Source organism: Phocoena sinus, chromosome 12 (assembly GCF_008692025.1).
Source record: "Phocoena sinus isolate mPhoSin1 chromosome 12, mPhoSin1.pri, whole genome shotgun sequence".
In the NCBI taxonomy this organism is placed as follows: Eukaryota; Metazoa; Chordata; class Mammalia; order Artiodactyla; family Phocoenidae; genus Phocoena; species Phocoena sinus.
Window position 1 is genome coordinate 37,249,395 of NC_045774.1, and position 24,493 is coordinate 37,273,887.

The 24,493-nt window shown below is 36.2% G+C and overlaps 1 protein-coding gene across 1 annotated transcript in view; it reads right to left on the reverse strand.

The window, feature by feature from the left end:
* The window catches only part of NKAIN2 (sodium/potassium transporting ATPase interacting 2), a 1,007,037-nt gene that overhangs the window by 135,490 nt on the left and 847,054 nt on the right, over nucleotides 1-24,493 (reverse strand). The window contains exon 5 of the mRNA XM_032651214.1: nucleotides 17,205-17,405. Coding sequence (XP_032507105.1) covers nucleotides 17,205-17,405 — 201 coding nt within the window. The remainder of the gene's footprint in view (nucleotides 1-17,204; nucleotides 17,406-24,493) is intronic.

Below are 24,493 nucleotides of genomic sequence, written 5' to 3' on the forward strand. Positions count from 1 at the left end.
TCTGAATAAAGAGATAATTCAGACAAATATAGGCAATGTAAAGAAGTCTCATTAAAAAGTCCACATCGAAATACCGAGACTTACCTTGTCACCCACAGGAATAGAAGTTTCTGTTTTCCATGATCACATTAAATGGGACAGGAACATATAATCCTTTTTCTGCTAATGGGATGTGACTACAGTAGTGAATTAACACTTTCTTCTTATGGTTCATTCTGATTCAGTAAATGGCACAGGTGATATTTCACCTGTCAAGAGTTTACTTATGTTTGTTCCAAAATGTGTTGAGGAAGAGGGTGGGTGGGAAATGCAGGCTGATCTTGATCAGAAAACAGAGTGTATTCTCTACTTAGAGCTGAACATTTATCATGACATATGCTGGCTGCACAGTCAAAGCTTATCACTGCCCACAACTTCCGAAGCACAGCAGGATAGCTCTGCGGGGGGCGGTTTGATATGTCAAGGGCAGGACCTGAGTAAAGTGGAGGTAATACATTCAGCTGGGCCTTCTTTGTGTGAGTGACTGGAGAGGCTTTATTAATTTGACCTCATAAAAGTTTTTAAAATGCTTATTTAATCCAGTTTATCATTCTCTGATGAGAACTGGTCATAATTTCAAGTTGGAATATATCAATCTTTATATTAGAGAACATTGATTTATATTGACCCTAAAACATAGATCAAGAGGAGGAATTTCATTCAGGTCAGCACATTGTGTTTACATTTTATCACAGGTGTTGGGAGTCTTTTTCCCTCTGGACTGAAGTGACTTTAAATACTACTTTGCTTACACAATTCTTTATAAGACTTAATTCTGAGCTGACACAATATTGTCCTATGGTTGTGAGTTCCTACAAAGATATTGGTGTCTACTGTAAGAACTTTATGTCACATAAGCTTAAAGTTAATATTTCAGCTAATAAAAGATTTTTAATGTTATGCCCCCAGTCAAACGTTGTGACTCTTTTATAAGTCATAAACAAATTAATACTGTGACCACTTTCAAGTGTATGGTGTCAGCATCTCTTTAAAATAGACTTTTTGAAATTTTCTAACTTATGACTATAACATTCCCCATTCTACACTGGACACTAATTATTAAAATTTGGTATCTCTCTGATCATAGCTCTCTGGCAATTTCTTTTCTTTTCAACATCTTTATTGGAGTATAATTGCTTTACAATGGTGTGTTAGTTTCTGCTTTATAACAAAGTGAATCAGTTATACATATACATATATCCCCATATCTCTTCCCTCTTGCGTCTGTCTCCCTCCCTCCCACCCTCCCTATTCTGGCTATTTCATGATTAGCCATTTCTTGATAATTTGTCCTCTGAATCTGTTCACCATTTTATTTAAGTGTGTCACCAATAATTTTTATTCCTAAAAGAAAACTTGGATTAATACATGTATATAAATGCTTTGGGGATTGAAGTAAATGTTAGCTTTCTTGAAGGATATGCATGTGGTATCCTTTGCCAGTGTTTGCTCTCCTCTCTACATTTCTCTGACATTTCCCTTGCCTTTCCTGTCATTGTTCTCCCTCTGTTCCTTTCTTTCACTATGTTTCTCTTTCCTGCAAGTTTGTCTGCTTCACTGGTGCTCAAGATATCAAGACTGAATTTCAATGATCTCTCAAGCCTTTATTTCCATTTCAGCTTTCTCACCTGTTTATAAGTGAGGTGCTTAGAAGGCTAGAATTACAAGAAACATGGAAGCTTTTCTCACATGGAAAGGAAACCAGAGGGATTCTAAATTATATCCAATTATAGATTTTCCAAGCATTCATTTTCTCTATCCCCATATGTCTCAATCTCCTGTCTTCATTCCCGTCTATGGGAATGCATATGCAGCAGAGCACATACACTGTGCATATACCGTGGCCATAAGCAAAGTAACCAGAAAGCAGCAACATCAACAACATAATTACCCCCTCTGAAAACGACATCATTCTATAGCAAGCATCAGTGAAAGGCTGCAAAGACATTTATCTGAAAATACCAATTAAATTACTAGATTAACAATATACCAACATGATGCATCAAACCCTTATTCTGTGAACTTAGAAGATTTGAAAAACATGTAATCTACATTCATTCAGAGATGTTCTTCTTTCTAAATGACATTTTCCCAAAAAGGAAGTAGAAGACAGTCCACTGGTGTGATCTCTATTAAACAAGATGATATTCTTAGGTGGGAAACAGGAAGGATGGATAAAGGATGTTAAAACAAATTGCTACTGCTTTATAGTTGGCCTTGAAAATAAATAATATGTAAATAGAGCTCTAGGTCAGATTTCTTATAGTGCTAACAAAACAGTAGGTGAATAACTGAAACAATATAAGGATTTGGAAGAATATAGGGCTGTAGAATATGACTGGGTTCTAGCTTAGTCTCAACCACTAATTGATGGGCCGGCAAAATGAAGGTTTTTGATAGATATGCAACAAGGAAATTTGTATTATTGGGTTCTTATTTCTATACACAGACACCTTACTCACTGTTAAATTGCTTCTTAATCAAGGTCATTAACTAGAATACAGTCACGTGTCAAGAAATGTGCAAAAACACCTTCAGGATCTGGAACAGTTCACCAATCCTATGCACTTTGTTCATGGGGGAGGCCCTCATTGTGACCCAAAAGTGAATTATTGTTTTTTAAATAATTCTGATAATCTCAGTTTTCCTATCCATGGAAGATTAAAAATAACACATAGAAGCTGGAGAAGCAGAAAAAGAAAATTTTGGTCAAATGAGGCAGACAAAACTCGAATGCAAGGAGAGTTCAATTTAGAAAATTTATCATAATTAACCACACTCTTAACAAAGAAAGAAGAGAAGGAAACTTGACTTGATAAAGTATAATACAAAAAAAAAATGCAAAACAAACCCAGCAAGTATCATCCTTAATACTATATTTTAGAGCATTTACCATAAAGGCCAGAACAAGACAAACATGCCAGATTCCTGATAATAGATCTATAGTTCATTATCATGCTGGCAAATACAAGAAGACCACACAAAGATGTAAGGTCAAAGGAAAAGAGAGGAAGGAAACATTATTATTATTTGCAAATGATATGTCCACCTACATTGAAAATCCAAGAAAATCTACAGGCATGCCTTCAGAGCAACAGGGTTCATCAAGGCTGCTGGACACAAAATCAAAATTATTCCTAAATCTCAATATTTACAGTTGGAAAAAGTAATAGAATTTAAAAAAATCAAGTTCATAGTCCTAATAATACCTCAGGTACCTAGAGAGATTCCCTGGGTACAATAAGAGCTGTGCTAGTCTTTAATGGAGATAATTATTAAATTCATTGTGTTATATAAAAGAAGACTTGAAAATTATACAGCTATGACATTTATAGTTGGAATAATCAATGACACAAATAATGTCTCTCTGCTCAACACTGTAAGATATTATTTATTCCTTAATCAATTTTTAAAGTTAGTGCAACTTCCAATAGTGTTTTTCATAGAACTTGATGCACTAATTTAAAATTCATATGGAGGAATGAAAGCCTATGAAGAACCACTTGATTCTGAAGAAGAAACAAGAAGTGAGCACTCCCCCTATCAGATATCAAAACATATTATAAAGCTATAATAATTAAAGAAGTCAGGCATAAATACAAGGATAGTCAAAAGATCAGTAGAACAGCATAGAGAGCCTGGAAACAAAGCATATAGGTAAATGAAAATAACAGAATTAGCAACCAGTGGGGAAATAAAGGATTGTTCACTAAATGATGTTAGGACAACTTTCTATTCTTATGGGAAAAATCAATTAAGTATTGTTCAAACATCACACTAATAAAGAAAAGTAAATCTAAAATAAAGAGGTAAATGTGAAAAGCAAATGTTTAGAATATTTGTTTTAGAACAAATATAGGAGTGTATTTTTGAGATATCTAGGTGGGTAAAATCTTCCTTAAGTAAGGTTTAAAAAGCACATGTCTTAAAGGAATATATTAGATAAACTTGACCACATCAAGATGGAAGACACAACAAAGCTAAGGGAAAGACTGGAATAGTAATAACCTCAAAAAGATGGCTTTTCAGAATATTATTTTAAACTAACATATTTTTCAAAACTTGAAAAATAGACAAAAGGTATGACTAAAGAGTTCACAGAAAGTAAAACCTGAATTTCTGCGAAGCACGTGGAAAGATCCTCATGTTTCTGAGTAATTAAGGAAATACAGATTTAAACGAGGTGACAATGCCACCCCTAGATTACTGAGAAATTTGAAAGTCTAACTTCTCTTAGCTTTTAAGGTCCTTGAGAGGAGGAGAGCTACCTTAGGATTTGTCTTGGTTTTATCATTTCCTAATTGACCTATAGGCATTTAGAGGCATCAGCCAGCTGCACACTACAAGGTGGGAGGTAACAAGAAAGGACAAATGAAAAAAGAAGATGGTAGTGATGATGCAGGGGATGAGCCAGGAGCTTGGGAAAGAAAAATGCCAGTGCGGGCCTATTTTTAGGAAAATCTCCAAATTGGGCCTGATATAAAGCTGGCAGCAGATGTGTAAAGATTTTTTTCCTTCTGAAGGGACCTGAAGAATGACCAATGTTTTTAATAAGGATAATCAAATCTTGCTAAACTCTTCCCAAGATCCCTCTATACTGAAAATAAATGACTAATACAGAGAGCTTCATCTAGTTGGAGGTCACTTTTTTTATTCTCCTTTGACTCTTGTTTCTTATCTATTTAAAGACTTGCTCTTTGACTACAAAATACAGCAAAATAAAAGTGAAATGTGATTACATCATGGGTGGAATTTGAAATCAAATTGCATCATGGGCCTGCAGTCTTACCCCAGACAGGATATAAAGGGTCATTGTAGGTTTCCCTTTTGCTGGATTGGAGCCTGCACAAACCTGCTGAGACAGGGGTTTGAGGATATGATCTTCTTTCTTTTTCCAGCCAGAGTGAACAGTGCCATCTCCGGAATATGGGAGCAAATCCCCCAGCCAACTGGAGGTTCCTAACTTTGGCCTGAGATGTTACGGGGGTAAAAATGATCATTGACTGTGTCGAACACTTCAGCCAGTCTCTGTTCTTGGTGTTTTGAAATGTCCATATATTTTCAATTAAATAAAGTACTGTCTGGCTCAGAGAAGAGAGGCCTTTCCAAGATTGGCAGATTAAAAACCAGTTAGTTGGACACACTTGCAGAGTTGTATTTATGATTGGATAAGGCTGTCATTTAAAAATTGCTGACTCTACAGAGACAAGACTCTGTAGTCATGAAGGCTTATGCTCTCTTCTTTTAATATTCCCCAGAGAGCCCTGAAGAATATTCAGTAGACTGTAACAATTCATTAAAGATCAATCTAACTGACTCTTAGTTTTGTAGAACATAAATATGCTCCAACTAAAGGTCCTCTTGTTCTTTGGAACTAGAGATATTTCCCTTCCTTCTTCCAAAGTTTCAAGGATATACAGTTAAAAGCACTGTCCCATAATCATAAAGCAGAAAGTTGACTGAAAAGGATTCAGAAGCCAACATAATTTAACAAAACCCAGTCTGGGAGCTTTTTCCAGAAAATTCCCTTTAATATGTTAGAAAGGTGAAAGAGATGGAAGCAGTTCCTACAGTAAACATTCTTGAAGACACTTTGGTAGGAATTTATTTTGTGCCCAGTAGTCTTAAAGGTCATTATCTTAATGATGAAGGTGACGATAACAAAGGAAACCTAAGTTTCCTGACTCACAAGATCTGATTTCCTCTATTAGCTAAAAGCATGCATCACTGCAGATTTGTAATTCCTTCATCTCACTTCTCTGAGTCCTGGAACAGTAGCTACTAGTCCTACCAAAGCATATTCATGAGGCACAAAAAGATGGTTGATGAACTTTTCTCCTAGAGTAAGAAACTAGTCAGTGGTAGAAGAGTTAAGAACGGTATTCTAGTCCACCTCCTAAATACTTAAGAGGAGTGTTTCTCTCTTTAAAATGTGCTCATTGTCAAGACAAAAGCAAAATTATTGTATAATTCTTGGTGTCCATTCTAATACTAAAGGTAACTGTCCCTCTCTGTACTTAAAATGACCTCAATTTGTAACTACCTGGATTGCCTCCAGAATCATCTATAATTTAATTGTATTTATCCCAGCTCACCTGGAAGAACTCAAAATGACATGGTGACTTTGGTTTGTGAGGTCAGAATCAATAGCCATTAAGAGAATGAGGAGATTTTTAAATCTAGGGGAAAAGCAAGTACTTAAAATATCCCTTGCGTCAGCCTCAAAATTCTAGGTACTCAGACAAGGCGCACGTGGTAGAATTTTATCATGATGCAGTACATAGCTTTAATGCCTGGAGAGATAGGATTTAATACAAGAACTGATCATCAATCAAAATTAAGAGCTAAAGTTCAGCTTTCAGAGTATTTTGGACTTGTGTGGCACATTTAGAGAAGCACACAGATCCTGAAGAAAGACTGAAATAGATGAAAGTTGCAGATAAGAAAATTTTATGTAAGCCAAGTGTATGAGTTTCTCTAATCAAGTCATTGGCATCATGTAAATGCCAGACACCATTTATATACAGCTTAGATACAGCAGATGTTGGCATTTCAGTATAGGTTACCCTGAGAGTAAACTGCCCTTGAATGGAAGAGGAAGTTTACTGGCAGAGGAGAATGATTTTTCTGTTAACAGTTATAACCCCAATAATAGAACTGTTTTCAACCAGAGGTTGCGGGGTGGGAAAGGAGGAAAGGTATAACGATACCTCACTTCCAATCTAAAAAAGAATATCAGCTTCAGTTTAAACTGTGGACGTGTGGGTTGTATACACAGAACCTTCACCTCCCTCTCTTCTCAAACCTCAAGGCTTTATGTTAAATGGAACAAATCACATCCTTTGTGGTTCTGCTCTGTTTGGTACAGCTGCTTGCTGCAGGTGGTGCCCTAAAAATATATTGTTTGTTTATTTCGCAATATAGCAGTCTGCAGAGTGGTACCTAAACAGGCAACAGCTCCCTGCTCTTTCTGTCAGTGAACCAAATGATGAAAGACTAAGACCTCTGCCAAACTAGCATGAAAGGGCCCAAATAAGAGGCGCAGGTAGCGCTTGAGGCTCAGCTCCTGATAAGTTCCATTTTCTTTGGATTCATGAAGCAAAGCTGACAGGCAGACTATCTGTCATCAGAGCCTCTGACCAGGTTTCAGCAAAGCAAAGCCAAGAAACAAACCGCCTTTGTTGGGAGAATCATTGTGCTTCCCTGGAGATTAACATCTGTAAGCATATGGGGTCTAAAGGGGAAAAAAAAAACTGTAATGGATCACAAAAGGAAAGTAAAATTGAAGATTAATCGCAGGTAAATGTTCATGTAGATTCATTTAAACAAAGCTTTCAATGATTTTTCATTCATAACTTAAATGATCAAATAACTGTCACAGCCACACTGGCAGGGCACTCAGAGTTAATCCTGTTTATGGTTGTTGAACACAACACAATAACTTATATGTGAAAATGTTTTACCCACTGTAGTTAAAATAATGATACACAAAATGATATTTTCATTGGTACTATTCTAGATGTTCCCCATTGAATGAACTTTAAAAAACACCCCCCCAAATTTCAAGGTTTATATGAACTAATTTGTATAGAGGGAACACTGATGATAATGAGTCATGCCCATCAAACTTTGGCAAGGCATCGTTTACTGAAAAAATCTTAACATCAGTGGGATTGTGATGAATAGATTTTACAATCTAATAGATGAGTAAGTAAAATGTAACACTGGAAGGGATTTTCTAGAAAAAGCTTGAGAAAGATTGACTTACAGCAATCAAATATTTCTCTAAAATTCAGTGATATAGAAATGCACTGCGTTATTAATGTGGATGGAGCCATATTTGCAATTAACATTAACCAAAAGAGTCATGTGAGAAAGAACTCCCTCATTAAGTACAAGACAATATAATATTATGAATTGTTAGGAGAAGAATAGAAGTGAGAAACATATGTGTATGCAAAGTTGTGGTCTTGACTCAAAGGGTAACTGCTTGAGAGGAATTTAACAATGAGTGGGAGTCAGGACAAATGTAGCCATGGAGCCACAAGGACTGGAATAAGCAAGAGAATAATGAAGACTGAGAATCACACACCCAGTTGTGTGGGTTGAGAACAGTAGAGTTTAAAATCCTATTTGTAGGACTGTTAAAAGCAAATGTACAGAAGGAATATTACAGATGGCTCTTTTTCTACTGCGTAAACAATATTTAGCTTAAGTGTGTTTGCCCATAGTTTTATTCCTTTTCACTCAAGTATAACACACTAAACAATAAATTATCCCTTGTATTATGGCTATCATTATAAATCATCTTTACATCCTTCTTTTGAGAATGCCTTGCTGTTATTTGAAAACACTAACGCATTCTACTATTATTATTCTACCACTGTGTGTAGAAGTTCCTGTGAAGAGGAAATTGCCATCAAAGACTTATTTCTTAAAAAATTTTTATCATAATAACTGATCATGAGTGGAAAGGTGTCTTACAGGCAATGATACTATCTATGACTAAGGAAGATGGTAACCTTTGTTCAAGTTCAACAGCTTGTCATGTTTTTCAAAAAAATACTTCATTTTACTATATATATTGATACTTTCTTTCTTTCTGAAATAACTTATGACTAAAATTAAATATAAGAAATGGGATTGCACATCATTCATTGTACAGTACTCTATGGAAGTAATTTAAATCTAATTTGTAGGACTGGCAAAACTTAAATCTAATATTATTCAAGAAAACCCAATTATTAGTGATTTGTTGCAGGCTATAATCCTCACTACCATCTTAAATATATTGGTATTTTTATTCCATGATGTTTCCAAGCATTCTCGTAGATCAAGTGATATTATGTTTTGGGGGTAAGCGAGTGCTTCAAACATTACATATAGAAGCAGATATTGCAATCTGATGATAATGGTTGATATGGGATAAAACTTGCCCCCATGTAGGCTGGTGTGTCGATACACTAAATAGTATCACACTGAATTTAAGAATCACAGTTCTATCTGGGGAGTAAGTAAACTTCAGTTCATTTTTGCACATCGCTATGAGTTAGCCTGACTAAATAATAGTGTTCTTGGGAGCAGTGGAAAAAACTGAGCTAAGGAGAAAATAAATACCACTTTTATTGTTTTCAAGGCAATTTCTTAGACATTATCTCATTTAGTTCATAATTACAGAATAGTTTATTATGCAGCTGGGTGTAAGATTTAAGGATTGTTACCCCCAGACTGTGAATATTTTACCTGATGTTTCTGAATTTGCATGTAGAGAATACCAGTGACTATTAAAGGCAAAAAATTCTTAGATTTAATTTGACTTTAGAGGCTGTTCAAGTTCTTGCACTCTGCTTGTTCCCAGACTCGCAGAACTGCTCACCAATTTACAAGGGCACCTTTCAGGAATAAAGCAAAATAAAATAAAGGGCATGACAACTGATTGTTCAGGGTTTATTTTTACCAAAACTTGATTGACATCTGTGGATAAGGCATTAAGGTGTTATGCTCTGAAGGGAGAGTGTTCAAATGAATTTGTTATCGTCTAGAGGAATTGAGAATAGGTTAGAAATTTAAACATGTGCCCATTTCAGAAGTATCAATTGGTCTTGGTATTTCTTACTATTCAGGGATAAGTCCAGTTGGGGTTCTAAACTTAGCTTGTGGAACATTGTTTATGTGCTTTGGAGCACTCAATTGTACCAAGAACTGTCCTTTCCCGATTCTATTTACCGCCTTCATTCTCTTAATTAAGCAACTTTGTCCATTGGAAAAATCCCCTGTTTACAATTGTGATTTGGTTTTTCTTACCATATATTGTGTGACTATTTGTATATTCTGATGTTGCAGAAAGACAAATCACATTTATTTCCTTTATTGACAAGCAAGATTGTGTATCTGAGTACCCAAGAGAACTAGAGTTGGAGCACTGTGTATAATATTTGAAGCCAAGCAGCAAAGCTGTTGAACCATCCTGGGAGCTAGGAAAGAAGCTGAGTGCTTGTCATTCTGTCCATTTCCGTCGCAGACAACAGGCAGTTTTGTGCTAAGAAGAAAACTATTGTACAGTTTTGCACATTGGACTAGAATCAGAAGACTCAGTTTGCAGTCCTAGCTCTATACCAACTCACTCCTCAGTGTGGAGATATGGTAGGCACGGTGTAAGTACAGATTCAGTATTTGACCACAGGTTAATTATGTGACTAACTAACTAGTCACATAACTATGTGCTTTACCCTGCAGTACTGGAAGGGAAATGACTCTTAAGGCCCAGAAAGGAGTTGGTGGAACAACCAGAGCTATGGTACCATCTTGGCATATAGAATCATCTTCTTGACCAAACACCTTGTGTTTCTGAGCAATTCAGGACATTTGAGGAATCAGTAGTAAAAGAAAAGGGAAGGGACTAATATTTCTGGTGAAAAATATATCCACCTTGGCCCTACCTCAGGCCTAAGGACAAAAAAATTTCCAGAAGTATATTATGTTTATGGTAATCTTTTAAACAACTGGGTAAGTAATTCCTCGTCTCAGCTAGTGTTAGCAACCACTGCCTTAGGGGAATGGGTAGGGGCCCCAAGGGGACAGGGGACATCCCTGTCAGCCCTCCCCGAGAATTAAATGCCTGCTCCCCACTCTGTGGCTGTCTCTATGGACTGTGGGAGGGAGGAAGGGAGGAAGGAAGGAAGAAAAAGAAAGGAAGAATAAAGGAATAAAGAAAGAAATAACCACTGCTTTAGAATAGTGGCTTCCAAACGTTTCTCTTCCCACATACCCTGAAAGAAATTTTTAAAAATCCACTTGAAACTAGGTACATTTGAAATTCATATCTGATATTTTCATCATTAGTCTAAATGGCTAATGGCAAAATAAATTATTTTGGCATATTATAAATATTAATATATTTTAAAGATACATTATTTATTCTTATAAATATATCCAATGAAATTTGAATACCAGTATGATGTGAAGTTCACTTTCATGTAAAAACACACATACATACGCTTCTATAACAATCATAAATTTTATGTAGTTCCAGTTTCCACAGAATATTTTCCTAATGTGGTATGTTTATTTACTTGAAACTTTTATATTGATCATTCTATCATATTTCTCTGTATAACTATATATAGTTTTATATATATATATACACACACATGCACACATATATAAATTTGTATGTGTTAAATTGAATATGTATAAATTTAAAATCGACCTTTCTTTCCCATGTCCATAAGGCATTAAGTGTTAAAAATGGGCTTTTTTTGACATTTAACATTTTTTTTCCGCTTTACTGAGGTATAACTGACAAATAAAATTGTAAGCTACCGAAAGTGTACATTACGGTGAATTGATATACATATATATTATGAAAGGCTTCACACTATCTAGTTAATTAACATATTCATCACCTCACATATTTCTCTCTTTTGGGGGGCGGTGAGAACATAAAAATGTATTCTCATTTGAGCCATTACCACAATTATTATTTTATACAATAGATCAAAACACCATAGTCTATTACAAATGTTGATCAAAATAATTACATAAAAAATAAAATTTCATTTGAAATGCATTTCTGATTAATACTAGAATGAGGCAGAGTTTAGCAGGAATTCTATTCTAGTTGCTTTTTTTTTAGGTTTAAGCATGGAAAAATCTTGTTCTTTCAAAAATAGAGATGTATTGAAGGCCTTTTCTTATGACATCACTGAACTTCTGCAGCTTCTTCTAAGTTGGGTGCCACATTTACATATTTACCTATCAGAAGAATTATTTCAGGTAATCTACCAATTGGCAAATCTATGAGGTTTTCCTTCAATTATAATGAAAGCAAAGAATTGGAAATTGCAACAGCAATTTCTGGAAAGTATACAAAAAACACCACCAAGATATAATAAACAGCCATTATGCTTGTAACTCTTTCTCATAAAGGCACCTAGATTAATCTGGTGTATGTAAAATATGTGGGAAATATTACTTAATTTCAATATATTTTTGTCAATTAAAAACATGTACTTTGAGTGTATTTTTATCAAACTATGGAGCTGCAGGTCTGGCTAATTTAGTTTATGCAAAATGGTGACCACAATAACATAAATGGCTAAATCATTTTTCACTGTAAAACAAATCAACCAAATCAAACTTGCTTTTTGTCTCAAAAAAACTGTCTTAATTTTTCAACTCAAATAAATGTCATAGAGAATATCCACATTGCAACCTTTGCACTTTTGAATGCAGCAGTAGCTGGGTATCAGCTCACACCATTTCTCCCACTCATCCCTTTAAAATGGTACAAGTTCACAACTTAGATTTAATATTTACCACATTAATAGCAACGTCCTAGGCTACGTGAAAATCGGAACCCAAATCTTTGAAAATCAGACCTCTGTAGATAAGTGTTTTCAGATTATAGGAGAAAAAGTCAGCGTGAGCAGTAAGGCCCTTTACTCTCATATGCACGCACCACACACTTCAGCAACGTCTAGAGAAACACCATGTGCCATTCCCAGCACAACCCCAAGTCAACTTGGATAAAGGCAGTCAAAATTTTTGCAAATTTCTTCACCAATGGTATTCCTAGGCAAGTCTTAGCAAGCCAAATGGCCAACATATTATATATCATTAACTGGAAATAATTGGAAACATCTGTGACTCTATCCATCTGAAAGGCATATATTTTACTTTCAAAAGTTTTTGGTACCACGATATGTTGAACAATGATTTCTATCATTTCCAGCACTCTACAGAGTACAGAGTTTTGTGAATAGGGAATAGATTTAACTGAAGCTTAAGCTGGACAGTGAACCTAATTTTTGGCTATGAACAGGGCACCAGAAACTTTTCTAAAGTTTTCTTCCCTGCTAATTTGTACACAGTTTCTAAGCCACTTTTAATGGCTGTAGGAAAGAGTAAACATTTATATTTGTACCAACATCTTCTACTGGTCTCTTAAATTAATAGTCAACCTGCTATGAACTTAGAAGTGTGTCAGAAGTAAAGGAAATAAAGAAAAACAAAGCCCGGCAATTTTGGTTGGAGAAGTTCATATAAAATTTAGAGATACTGGTCCTCTGGAGGTAGCTGGAGAAGAAAGGGATTAAGTATTTGCTTTTGTTTTCCAATGAATTATTTGGAATTTTAACATGTTTCAAAATAAAAAGTTACTTCAGTTAGTACAATAAAAGTTTCCCTTAATGATTCATTTATTTACATTTCATTGTAAAACATACTCCCTCTTCATTGTGTTGGTTATAGGAAGTAAGGTATAATGTGTGTGCATAACAAACATGAGGTATATACACCTCCCTTCCCCTTACCCGTGGGAGACATAGCTAATTAATCACGGCATTCTTTGCTACTGAAGAGAAGTCTGAATTTTGGGGTTTCATGAATCTGTTATCCATCAGCTGATGCCGGCATGCAGATTTAAGCCTATTTCCTTTCCTTGGTACCAGAGAAAAACTTAGGTCAGCATGTCCACCCTCCCCACTTATTAGCTAAGAAATCTTGGGAAAGGCTTTTAATCTGTTCTGCTGCCCTCAAAGGACTGTTACACAAGTGGAAAGATTAAATTCCCGTAAACGCATTTTGTAAACTGTACAGTTGCAATCACACATTGTTTGAAGAAATAAGATTAATTGTTTTGTAATGTAAACAGCATTACATCTTTAGTTAATCTAAACAGCATTACATCTTTAGTTAATCTCTTCCTGGGCTCTTTCCATACATATTTATTTTATCTATTTTGTAAGTGCAGATTTTTGTAAATCTATTTTTGTAAGTGCAGATTTTTTTTTTATTTTTGGTTTTATTAAAACTATCCACACCTGTATTCCCTTTGCATGTGATATCTGATCCTAACCAGAAGAAAATGCTGCTGGAGGAGAAAGCTCGAAATCTCACACCTGGCTCATCATTATGGTGCTCCGGCAGTCCTTTCTTCTCGGCTGGAGGCTGTGTGATTAATAACCCCTCTTCCCAATCATATGGGTATAATACTCGTCTTCCTTTGGCTGGAGGTGGGAGATATCTTATAAATGTGTGACGCACATGGGGGCTTCGTGATGCAAATTTCAAAATCAGCTAGGAGTTGATTGGCAGAAAACCGAACAATGGGGTGACAGGTGTGCTGGGGGTCAGGAATCTGTGAAAGAGAGGCTGAGTGAAGGTGGAGAAAAAGAGCTAGAGAGATTTGGAGTTAATCAAGAGCAGTAGCTGGAACAGCAGCCGTTTATGAAAGCAGATCTAAGCCAGATATCCTGGAAGAGAGGGCAGCTTCAAAGGCTGGTGAAAACAAAGAGAGGTGTGGGAGTTTAGCTGACTTCACAAAAAGCAGGATGGAACTAAGACGCCAGGATGATGCCATAAACGGCACAAACGTATTCTCTGTGTACCACATTCCCGAAGTGTGCCTGTCTGCCCCAGGTTTGTACCCTGAGGAGCCACGCCCATTTCTGAGTATGACAGCCTCAAGGTCAGAGACGCTCTCATTTGTTTCTCTAGATGCCAGCAGGGGACATGCACTCAGGAAGTGTACACTGGACTGGACGGAACTAAACATTGGATTGTCAGGAAGTTGATTTGGGTAACACGAAAAGGGGAGAAGCAGAGAATCGAGCCACAATCTCACCCCTTAAACATGCCAGCAGAAGTGATGAGGATGACTACAGGAACGTTTAATTGGAAGGCTTCCAATAACTAGGCGGAGCACATTGTTCAAGATAAGCCCCATTTTGGTTTGCATTCTAAAATTCTAGTTAAGATGTGCTAAGTTTTCTGCATAGCAAATGCTTTCACCCCAAGGCCAACTAGACGATAACAAGTCCAAAGACGGAAAGTGTGTTGAAACTTTTCCAAAAAACTGGCTTGGGTATCTGTTGCTGACTTACTCTCTCAGGTGATCCAGTCAGCATAGCAAAAGAACTACCCCAGAGAGAAGAACAGGTGGAAAGGGGAAAGGTACGGATGCCACGTCCTGTGATGGCCCGCCCAAACGATTGCCCCACTCAACCGGGGGCAATGCAGACAGGAGAAGTGAGAGCCAGTAGCTTGATATATTGGTCACATCTGCTCTTAGGGACACTTCATCCATCTTCTTTACACTCTAGCCACTTTGCCTTTACGGATGGTTTTTACTTATGTAAAAATATTTTTTCTTTGGGCAGTATGACAGACTCAACACATGCTTCTGTGTCCAAATGTATTTCTTTAGCAAATTATCTGCAAGCCAAAATTTTATGTGGGGTTTAATAAATCTGTGAATATAGTTTATACATACACACTTTAATTCAAATAACTCTCTTAAAATAGTCACATTTAACTATCCATGCACACAGACTATATGTTTACATCATCCCTGATGCATAAGTGGAAGTTTTCCAAAAATTCTGGGTACAGTAGAAAGAGGGAGTTCCAAGGAAGGAATATTACCTCTAAAACTCCTCTCTAACACATATATGAAGGCATTTAATCTGTCGCCAAATGCCAGAAATATTTTACTTTTCCCATGTGAGAATGAATACTTCACCTAAATGGATTTTAAACAGTGAAATGACTACTTCCATCCCATCGAATCCATCTTTACTTAAAAATAATCAAAATGAACAGTTTTAGAGTTTCAAACTATTAGAGAGGGTTTTTTATTTTTTTAATTAAGAAGTGCTTCAGCTTGGACATATTCAAGGGAGGTCACTCAGTGCTTTAGCCAAGAACATAATTCAAATATTGTGGAAATAATTTATGCTACTCTTCAAATATTTACAGGTCTCCCTCCTTCCTGACCAATTTGTGATTGTGTAGGACTGTGTGTCTAGTTCTGGACAATGAACTATGAGCAATGATGAGCTTCTCCTCCCAAGGAGGAGCATTTTAGTGCCATTGTAGACACTCCAGATCTATCCTTGCTCTCTGGCACGGCAACCCGTGATGATTGAGATGGTGGCTGTGTCCCTAGCCTTGTTTCCTTAGTGACAGTGATTGGTAAAACTTCCTGCTGACCCATGAGAATAAACCTTTGTGGTTTTTAGTCACAGAGACTTGGGAAGTGTTTACTAGCACAGCATACGAAGTGCATTGTGATTATATATGTGTGTGTATGTATATGTTTATATACATGTATTCCTCACTTTTTTTTTTTTTTTTTTGCGGTACGCGGGTCTCTCACTGTTGTGGCCTCTCCCTTGCGGAGCACAGGCTCCGGACGCGCAGGCTCAGCGGCCATGGCTCACGGGCCCAGCCGCTCCGCGGCATGTGGGATCCTTCCGGACCAGTGCCCCCTGCATCGGAGGCGGACTCTCAACCGCTTCGCCACCAGGGAAGCCCTATTCCTCATTTTAAAATATCTAATAACTATATATTAGTTACATAACCTAATACACACACTCACATTGTTTCTTTTTAAATTCCAGAAGAATTTTACGTGAACCAGTTGGTGCCATTCTACCCAGAACATTTTATGTCTTGTTATTTAAGAATTGTGAGTTAATATCATTCTGAAAGTAAAGAAAGAGGTCACAAGCAGATTCTACTTGTATTGTTAGTTGTTTATAATTGTTAAGACGGTGCACCTCAGTTGCAGATCTACATGGAGTCTAAGAAAATATACGTAGATCTGCACATACACAATCTGTAATAAATAAATGGAGACATGTATAATAAAGTTGAATGAATAACTTTATGAATCCCACAAATAACTTTGTGAATCCCACAAAAGTGTGCATTTAGCTTTAGTGAAAGTTCTTCAAAAACATAGGAGTTATTTATAACTCCAAATGCCTTCTTGTAGAGGGAGGGTTCTTCATTGACATAATACTATGAAAAATAGGGGCATGATAGTCTAGAAGTGGAATTTATAGAAAAGCTGAATTGTGTTGAAAAAGGTGGGGGGGGGGGGTGATAAAAAGAGATGGATGGTACCTAGGGGAAGTCTAAGAAGAAGCTAGGGCAAAGGGAGAGGGGAGTTCCCAGAATTAGCAGCACAGCCAGAAAGAAGCACTCGGCCCACAGCACAGCCTGGTTTAACCTGACACATCCCTGTTAAAAGTGGCACTGATTAGGAAAAAGCACAGAGCCACATTTTACCCACAGGTTCCAACTGTGTGCACTGAGTTTGCACAGAAATAAAACAGTTCCGGAAGCACTAGAAGGAGTGGTTGGCTGTCGACACTTACTGCGAGGACAATCTGGAGGGAACTATGAGCCACTTCTATGTACTGGTACTCCAGAAAACACCCCGAGACCGTGATGTAGCGATGGTCTTCTGGGGCCCAGTCTGGGGCAGGTGTCACTGATGTCACCGTACATCCTGGTCCATTCTCCATCCACCAAGATCGGTGCATTGAAATATTAAAAGTCAGGATAAGGTCTGTTTCCTGCAAGAAGGCAATTTATAAGGATGAGAATTACTTTGTAAATGTTAGTTAGCTTATTCGGACTGAATTGCTTTTGAGTTTCCCATTTTGAAATGTGGGTTTCTTCCCCTCCCCTTGCTGTATTTTATAGGCAGAAAGGTAGCATCTAAAGTCAAACTATCAGTTCCACCTGAAAATTATGTCTATCGATTTCATTTATGAAGGTTTGCCTGACTGCAGTGATACAAATAAAAATACTTACTAGTAGAATTGTCAGACTTACATTGTTACACTGAAAAGTCTTAGCTTTTAGGACTTGTAAATATTACAAAGGGAGTGTTTTAAGCTATTTTTATCAAGTGCAGTTCATCTTCAGCCTGCTATTTTCCTCTCCCTCAGAATATTTACCTTTTGCACATTTTAAATGTTAAAACTGTACATCAGTTTGGCAAAATTTAACACAATAATGTGGTTAGTGGTTAAAATATGTGAGAACTTTACTTAATAAAACACATTATTTCTTGTACCCCCGCCACTTATTATTATTTTAGAAAATCAGGATCTTTTCAATCTTGCCAACTCCTAATATAAAATTGGTCACAATACTTCTTAGAAAATATCATCAGCAAATTATTGCAGGGTGAAAATAGTTAAGTCAACAACTCTTTAGATGAGTTTCAGCATGTTAGGTGATGTGCAGCTACAAATGGAATGATGGTAGTTTCTGCACTAGTGACCTTGAAATCACATACACAGATGTGGAGCTGTCAATAGCACAGGGACGAATGTTGTTTTCCAGGAAGAGAATGCATCAAACACATCCTAGTATTCAGCAAGTCATGAGGGAAGATTCTAACAGAGAGGATCAATGGTGGAAAAGGAATTATTTCAGTCTCAGTGATAGAACCTCAAGATAATAGATGCCAACTACTTTCACACCAAAATGAGGTACCAGATTGACCAGGCAGATCCTGCATAGGAAATATTAAGACATATTCACTTAAACTGAACATATGAAAGGGCTGAGCATAAGTGATCAGGGAATTTGGAGACTGGAAAGAGTATTCCTTTGGAGAGTGCTATGTTATGAGTCTCATCATCTCCATAAAGTGGTGATAAGGGAGGGGGCAAGGTCTCTTCTCTTCAAGCCTATTGAGAAAGGCTTCAAAGTATCCCTTGGAACCTGGGAGATACAGCAAACTGGTTTCTGATTCAGTCAGAATAAATCTCAAAATAAAAGTCTGTGGCTGGAGCTACCTGCTAAGTGGCTAAAAATGTCTTTTTTATTGCATTAGTTGATTTTTGAATAGTGAACCAGTCTAGTATAAATCCCACTTGGTTGTGGTGTGTAATTATTTTTGTTCATTGTTGAATTCATTTTGTTTGAAAACATTTTGTTAGGATACTTGCATCTATATTTGTAAAAGGTAGTGTTCTTTTCCTGTATTTTCTTTGGTTTTGGCATTAGGTTAATGCTACCTCATAGAATCAGGAAGTTTTCCATCTGCTTCTGTCTTCTGGAAGAGATTGCAGAAAATTGGAATAATTTCTTTCTTAAATGCTTGGTGGAATTCACCGATGAACCCATCTGGGCTTGGTGCTTTTTGTTTTGAAAAGTTATTAATTGAGATATATGTATATATCTATATATCTATCTCAATTGATTAATTTATTTAATAGGTATAGGCCTATTCAAATTTCTTCTTGTGTGAGTTTTGGCAGATTGTGACTTTAAAGAAATGTGTCTATTTCACCTAGGTAATCAAATTTGTGGGCATGGAGTTTAGCTGTATACTGAAGTCTGTCTTCTCTACTACAGCAGCTAAAATAAAATTTGTCTTGCCACTTTTAACAAGTTTCCAGTGCAATTTTTTTCTTAACAGCTCTCATGTCTTTCTCTTACCTGGTTTGCTCTCTTATTTCACAGAGTACATAATTCACAACTTTCTTAAGAAGAGGTGAATGATTTTAAGTCTGAAGTGTTTTTACCCTACTTTTATATTAATTGACTAACATTTTGGATGGATATGTGCTTCTTGGTTGAAAATCTTCTCTCAGAACTGGGTGGCTGTTTCTCCATTATCTTCTAATTTCCATTATTACAGTTAAGAAATCTGATATCATTTTGTTCCCTGTAATTTTTTATGTAACCTGTTTTCTTTCTTTTGGTTTCTTGCATCTTTTTGTTTTAAACAGTGAAATATTTCAAAAACATCAAAAAGTATAGAGGATATTATAATAATACCGTTATACCCACCACTCAGTTTCATTGAATCTTATGTTATATTTGCTTAAAGTCATTTTTTAAATAAAATTTTATACATATAAATGATGCTTCCTCTGTAGTCTTCCTAAATATGATTTCCCCCCATCTCTCCACAGATAGTTACTATCATGATTTTGGTGTCATTATTCTCATGAAAGCTTTTTGTAGTTTTACTGAATATTTACATAGTTATTAATAATACAAAATGCTGGTTTTTTAGGTTTTAAAATATATATATACTCTGTAACTTACTTTGGTTCCATGTTATATTTTTGAGGTTTATTGATGTAGAAAATCTTTTTAGCTTCAAGTTCTGAAATTCAGTAAAACAGTATCTTGATGAGTTTCTTTTTCACTTAGTTTGTAGAGCATCTGGAGGGACTTTCCATCCAAGAGCGCTTTCCTTCCATTCTAGAAAACAACCTACATTATATCCTTAATTGTTCCCTCCCCTCTACTCTTTTGTGTTACTGCAGGAAGCTCCTATTAGTCAGACATTTGTCTTTCAGGATTGATCTCTTACATTCTTATTTTTTCTTTCGTATTGTTCATATCTTATATTTCTCTTTACTCTCTTGTAGATTTTCTTTACCAAGTCTTCCCAAACTTCTATTGAACTATATCTTTAATTTTTAATATTTGGAACTTTTAAGAGCTAATTCTTCTCTAATTGTTGCTTTTGTATAGTTAATATATTTGAATTGCTTCTTGGCTATAAATTTTCTTATTCTCTGAATACTTATTCTTTTAAAATTGTGTTTCCTACTTTGTTTTTGCTTTATCCAAGTTACTTATTTTTACTAAATAAGTAAACAGATAAGTAGATAATATTAACAGTAATTATCAAGGATCTACTATGTGCGATAGGCAATGTTCCTACCTTTATGAGTGTTCATTTGGGGGTGGGGTAGATGGACAACAAATACATGAACGTATCAAAATGTCTGTGTAGTGATTAATATATGCAGAAATATAAGCTCAAGTAAAGAAATAGAATAACCAAGAATTGGGTGATGGGGAGTGAACACAATATTAAATATAATAGTAAGAAAAGATGTCTCATTATTTTGTATTTGCACAAGTTCTGAATGAAGTGTAGGAGTAAAGAGAGCAGATATGGGGAAAAGCATTCCAAGCAGAGAGAATAGCCAGTGGGAACGCCTGAATATTTTCTGTTATGTTTATTTTTGCCTCTGACTTTCTTGTTGGAGCTGTTCCTTAGAAGTCTTTCACAAAAGTTGTCCTTTCATACCAAAGAGAAACTAAAACTTGATTGGCAGTTTGTCATGCATTAGTGGGCTGATCAGCTGGTATCCTTCACATATGATGACTGAGCAGGGCCTTCCAAATACTAGGTCTGTAGGGATTGGCAGGACTTTGTTCTGGGTCTTCCACTTTACTTATGGGGTATACATCAGACCACAGCCTCCTTGGGCTGAACTGGGGAGGAGCTGATGCTCTTGCTACATAATACGCAGGCTTTTTTTTTCAGCATACAGTATTTAATTTAATGCTCATGTATTCAGAAACTTAACTCATGCCTGCCTGTGCTTCAAGAGTCTTACCAGTCCAGAGGAGAAGCCTCGTTGCATAGACTAGAGGAAGTGCCTCAGGGCAGTCTAACTGCCCCTTGAACAGATTATTCAATTCATTTGCATTTTTAATCCTGTACCTCACATACACCTTCCACTTCTAAATCCTGACTTTTCCAAGGGTTTTATGGGTCAAATCTGTACATTGGAACCCACTGCATGATCATAAGTTGTAGGTTTTTCCATTTTGCTAAGTCATGTGCTAATCCTCTACTTTCTATCTTCCAAAAACTGTTGACACTTCTTGTCCATTCTCTTTTTACTGTGTGTTATCATTTTTTTATTCTTTAATACCACTTGGTGGAGTTTCAGGATGAAATGTAAGTAAGTACATATATTCAACCAGTGATCATTAACTGGAAAGTTTCTGGCATTATCTTACATTCTTATTTAGTTTCTTGTGGACATTTAAACGAAAGGTCTCTGTGTAAGCATAAAATAATGCACACATAAGCACGTGTGCCTTATTTTAAGCACAAAATATAAATTCCTGCTTGTAAAATAGACAATCGAAAGGTCTTCTTAAGTCCCCTTCAGTGCAACAGAAATTCCTGAGTATGACCTGCTCGATGCATAATCAATAGGTTATTTAATTCCCATATATTTTGTAATTTTGAGTTCAAAATTATAAGGACTTTTGAGACAAAGAATAAATCTTGTTAGCACAAAATAAGGCATAAAACCACAGACCAAATCTTGTATATTATCAATGAATTCACACCGAAAAGGATACAAGATAGGCTCAGAATTGTAAGATTAAAACACTTTTATATCTAAAAGGACTTTAATAATTATATGTTCAGAGTAGTATAGTGTAATTTGTATAAATATATTTATTCATCTCTCTTAGTAACTATTCAAAAAGTTCAGATTAAAGGACCCCATTATTGGTCATGTCGTTTTTCAAAATAGCAGGGTCTGATATATTACATGAAAGCTGTTATTAGCATTAAAAAGTTGTTTCTGATGGGGTTGTATGTATTCAGGGCAACACAAGAAGCCTAATTGCTCAACAAATAATAAGCATTTGATAATTAAAAAAAGAGCATTGAAAAGTAAATGAGAAAATGATACTAGTCATGTCTGAGAATTTCAACAAAAAGCTACAATTTACTTTCACAATTTATGGCATTTGTTGCATAATCTATTCTAATAGTAAACAATTGATTCAATATTGCAAAGATTAGAAGGTGGAAGTAAGAGTGAGAAGCTTTCAGTTGCAGTTTAAAAAATCTGAAATATTTTCTTAAATTTCTGGAGTTTTCTATTACTTAGTTCTTCTTTTGAAATAATAATATTAAAAATTGATACTCTCGCTTTTATAGATTGCTTAGTTAGTATCTGAAAGTATAGAAACTATGCTTCTTAGTAAATGGCAATTAGGTTATAGTTATCAGGATAGTTACTAACAAATATTAATTATTCATATACCATATGCAAAATACTCTACCAGGCCATGATGATGAGAAGAGATGTAAGATGCAATCTCTAACATTACAGGACTTATTGTCTCTTTTGGAGGGCAAGGTATAGAGATAAAATGTAACAATAAAAGGAAGCATTTGGGCTTCCCTGGTGGCGCAGTGGTTGAGAGTCAGCCTGCTGATGCAGGCGACACGGGTTCGTGCCCCAGTCCGGGAAGATCCCACGTGCCGCGGAGCGGCTGGGCCCGTGAGACATGGCCGCTGAGCCTGCGCGTCCGGAGCCTGTGCTCCGCAGTGGGAGAGGCCACAACAGTGGGAGGCCCGCGTACCGCAAAAAAAAAAAAAAAAAGGAAGCATTTGATAAGCACCTAATGAGAGGTGTGGACAATGTGTGTCTGGGAACTCGGAGGGTGTGATGCCTGTGGACTCTGGTGGGGCAGCCTCTTAGAGATGGGAACTCTAGCTGGGGTTTAAAATAAGAGCCAGGTTAGATAGATCCACAGCCTCGGGGGAAAAGACCATTTTAACTGGCGTGGACCAAATAATCAAAATTGTAGAGCTAAGAATACTTGTGTATTTAAGGACAAGTAAGTAGCCTTATTTTTATGAGATGAGAGTTTTTAAGAAGGAGTAGTGTGTAAAATCACTTCAGAAAAATAAGTTGAGGACAGATTGGGGAGTGACTTAAATGCCAAACCAAACATCCTGGCTTATTGAAAGATTTTTGATCAGGGACAGGACATTGGCACTATCAAACATGAACAGAGATATATTACAGAAGACATAATCAAGTCTCCTGTAGGATTGGGGTGGACAGTGCAGGAAACATGGGGTGAGACCAGTACGGGTGCTGTGTTAAAAATAGTCACGATGGAGGTGATCACACAGATGCTATAAAATCCAAATGCTTCATCTTAATCACTCTAGACTATTCTGCTGAGTTCCCTAAGTGTCCAGGGAGGTGAGACCAGGATCACCTTATATTATTTTAATACTCTCAGAGTAAGAATGGGAACAAGTCAACAATACATTAATACATACTTCTGGTGCTGATATTAGAGGAAGGCCAGGCAAGCACGTTGAATGGTAAGAAGCAAACTTTAACAACAATAAAAATACTCTGGAAGGTCAAAATAGTTATATTAATAAAAGCATATGTATTTAGACATCGGGACTAAGAAGTAGTTAGAGAACCCTGTGATTGAATGGCATCCTTAATTAGCTGAGGATGCAGGAGTTGGGATAGTGAGGAAGGCTATATTTGACACCAAGAATCACTTATTCTCAATGAACTCTTTTTTTTTTTTTTACAACCAAATATATACTGAGTTAAAGTTTATAAGATCATCAGAAAGCATTGTGTTATATCTCATTGCCAATATCTATATGTGGATACTAATTCATAGGAAATTCTGAAAAATTCTTTAGAATTTTCACAGCTTATTTCCAGCTGGTGAACTTAATATTCTAACCTTAAACATAGCTGTTTTCTTCTGTTAATACATGCTTAAATCTTTGCAAACCTGCTCATACATATAAAAACCCTAATGCCAAATTTATCCTGGTAACACAAGAATTAGTGAAAGCAAATCATATCGTTCAAGATGCCAGGAAGAAGGAGCTAAGAAAATATGGTTTTGAAAAGATAAGCAAAATTACAAATGCACTTTATTTGACAAGTAGAATGAATGTTGCCTATATAGCAATGCAGCGTAGAACATAAGGAAGTTCATATCTACCAACTCCAAAATCCAAAAATGTAATCCATCCTACTATATGATAAACTTAAGAAAAGTAGATGGAACATCAAAAATATATTTGTGCCCC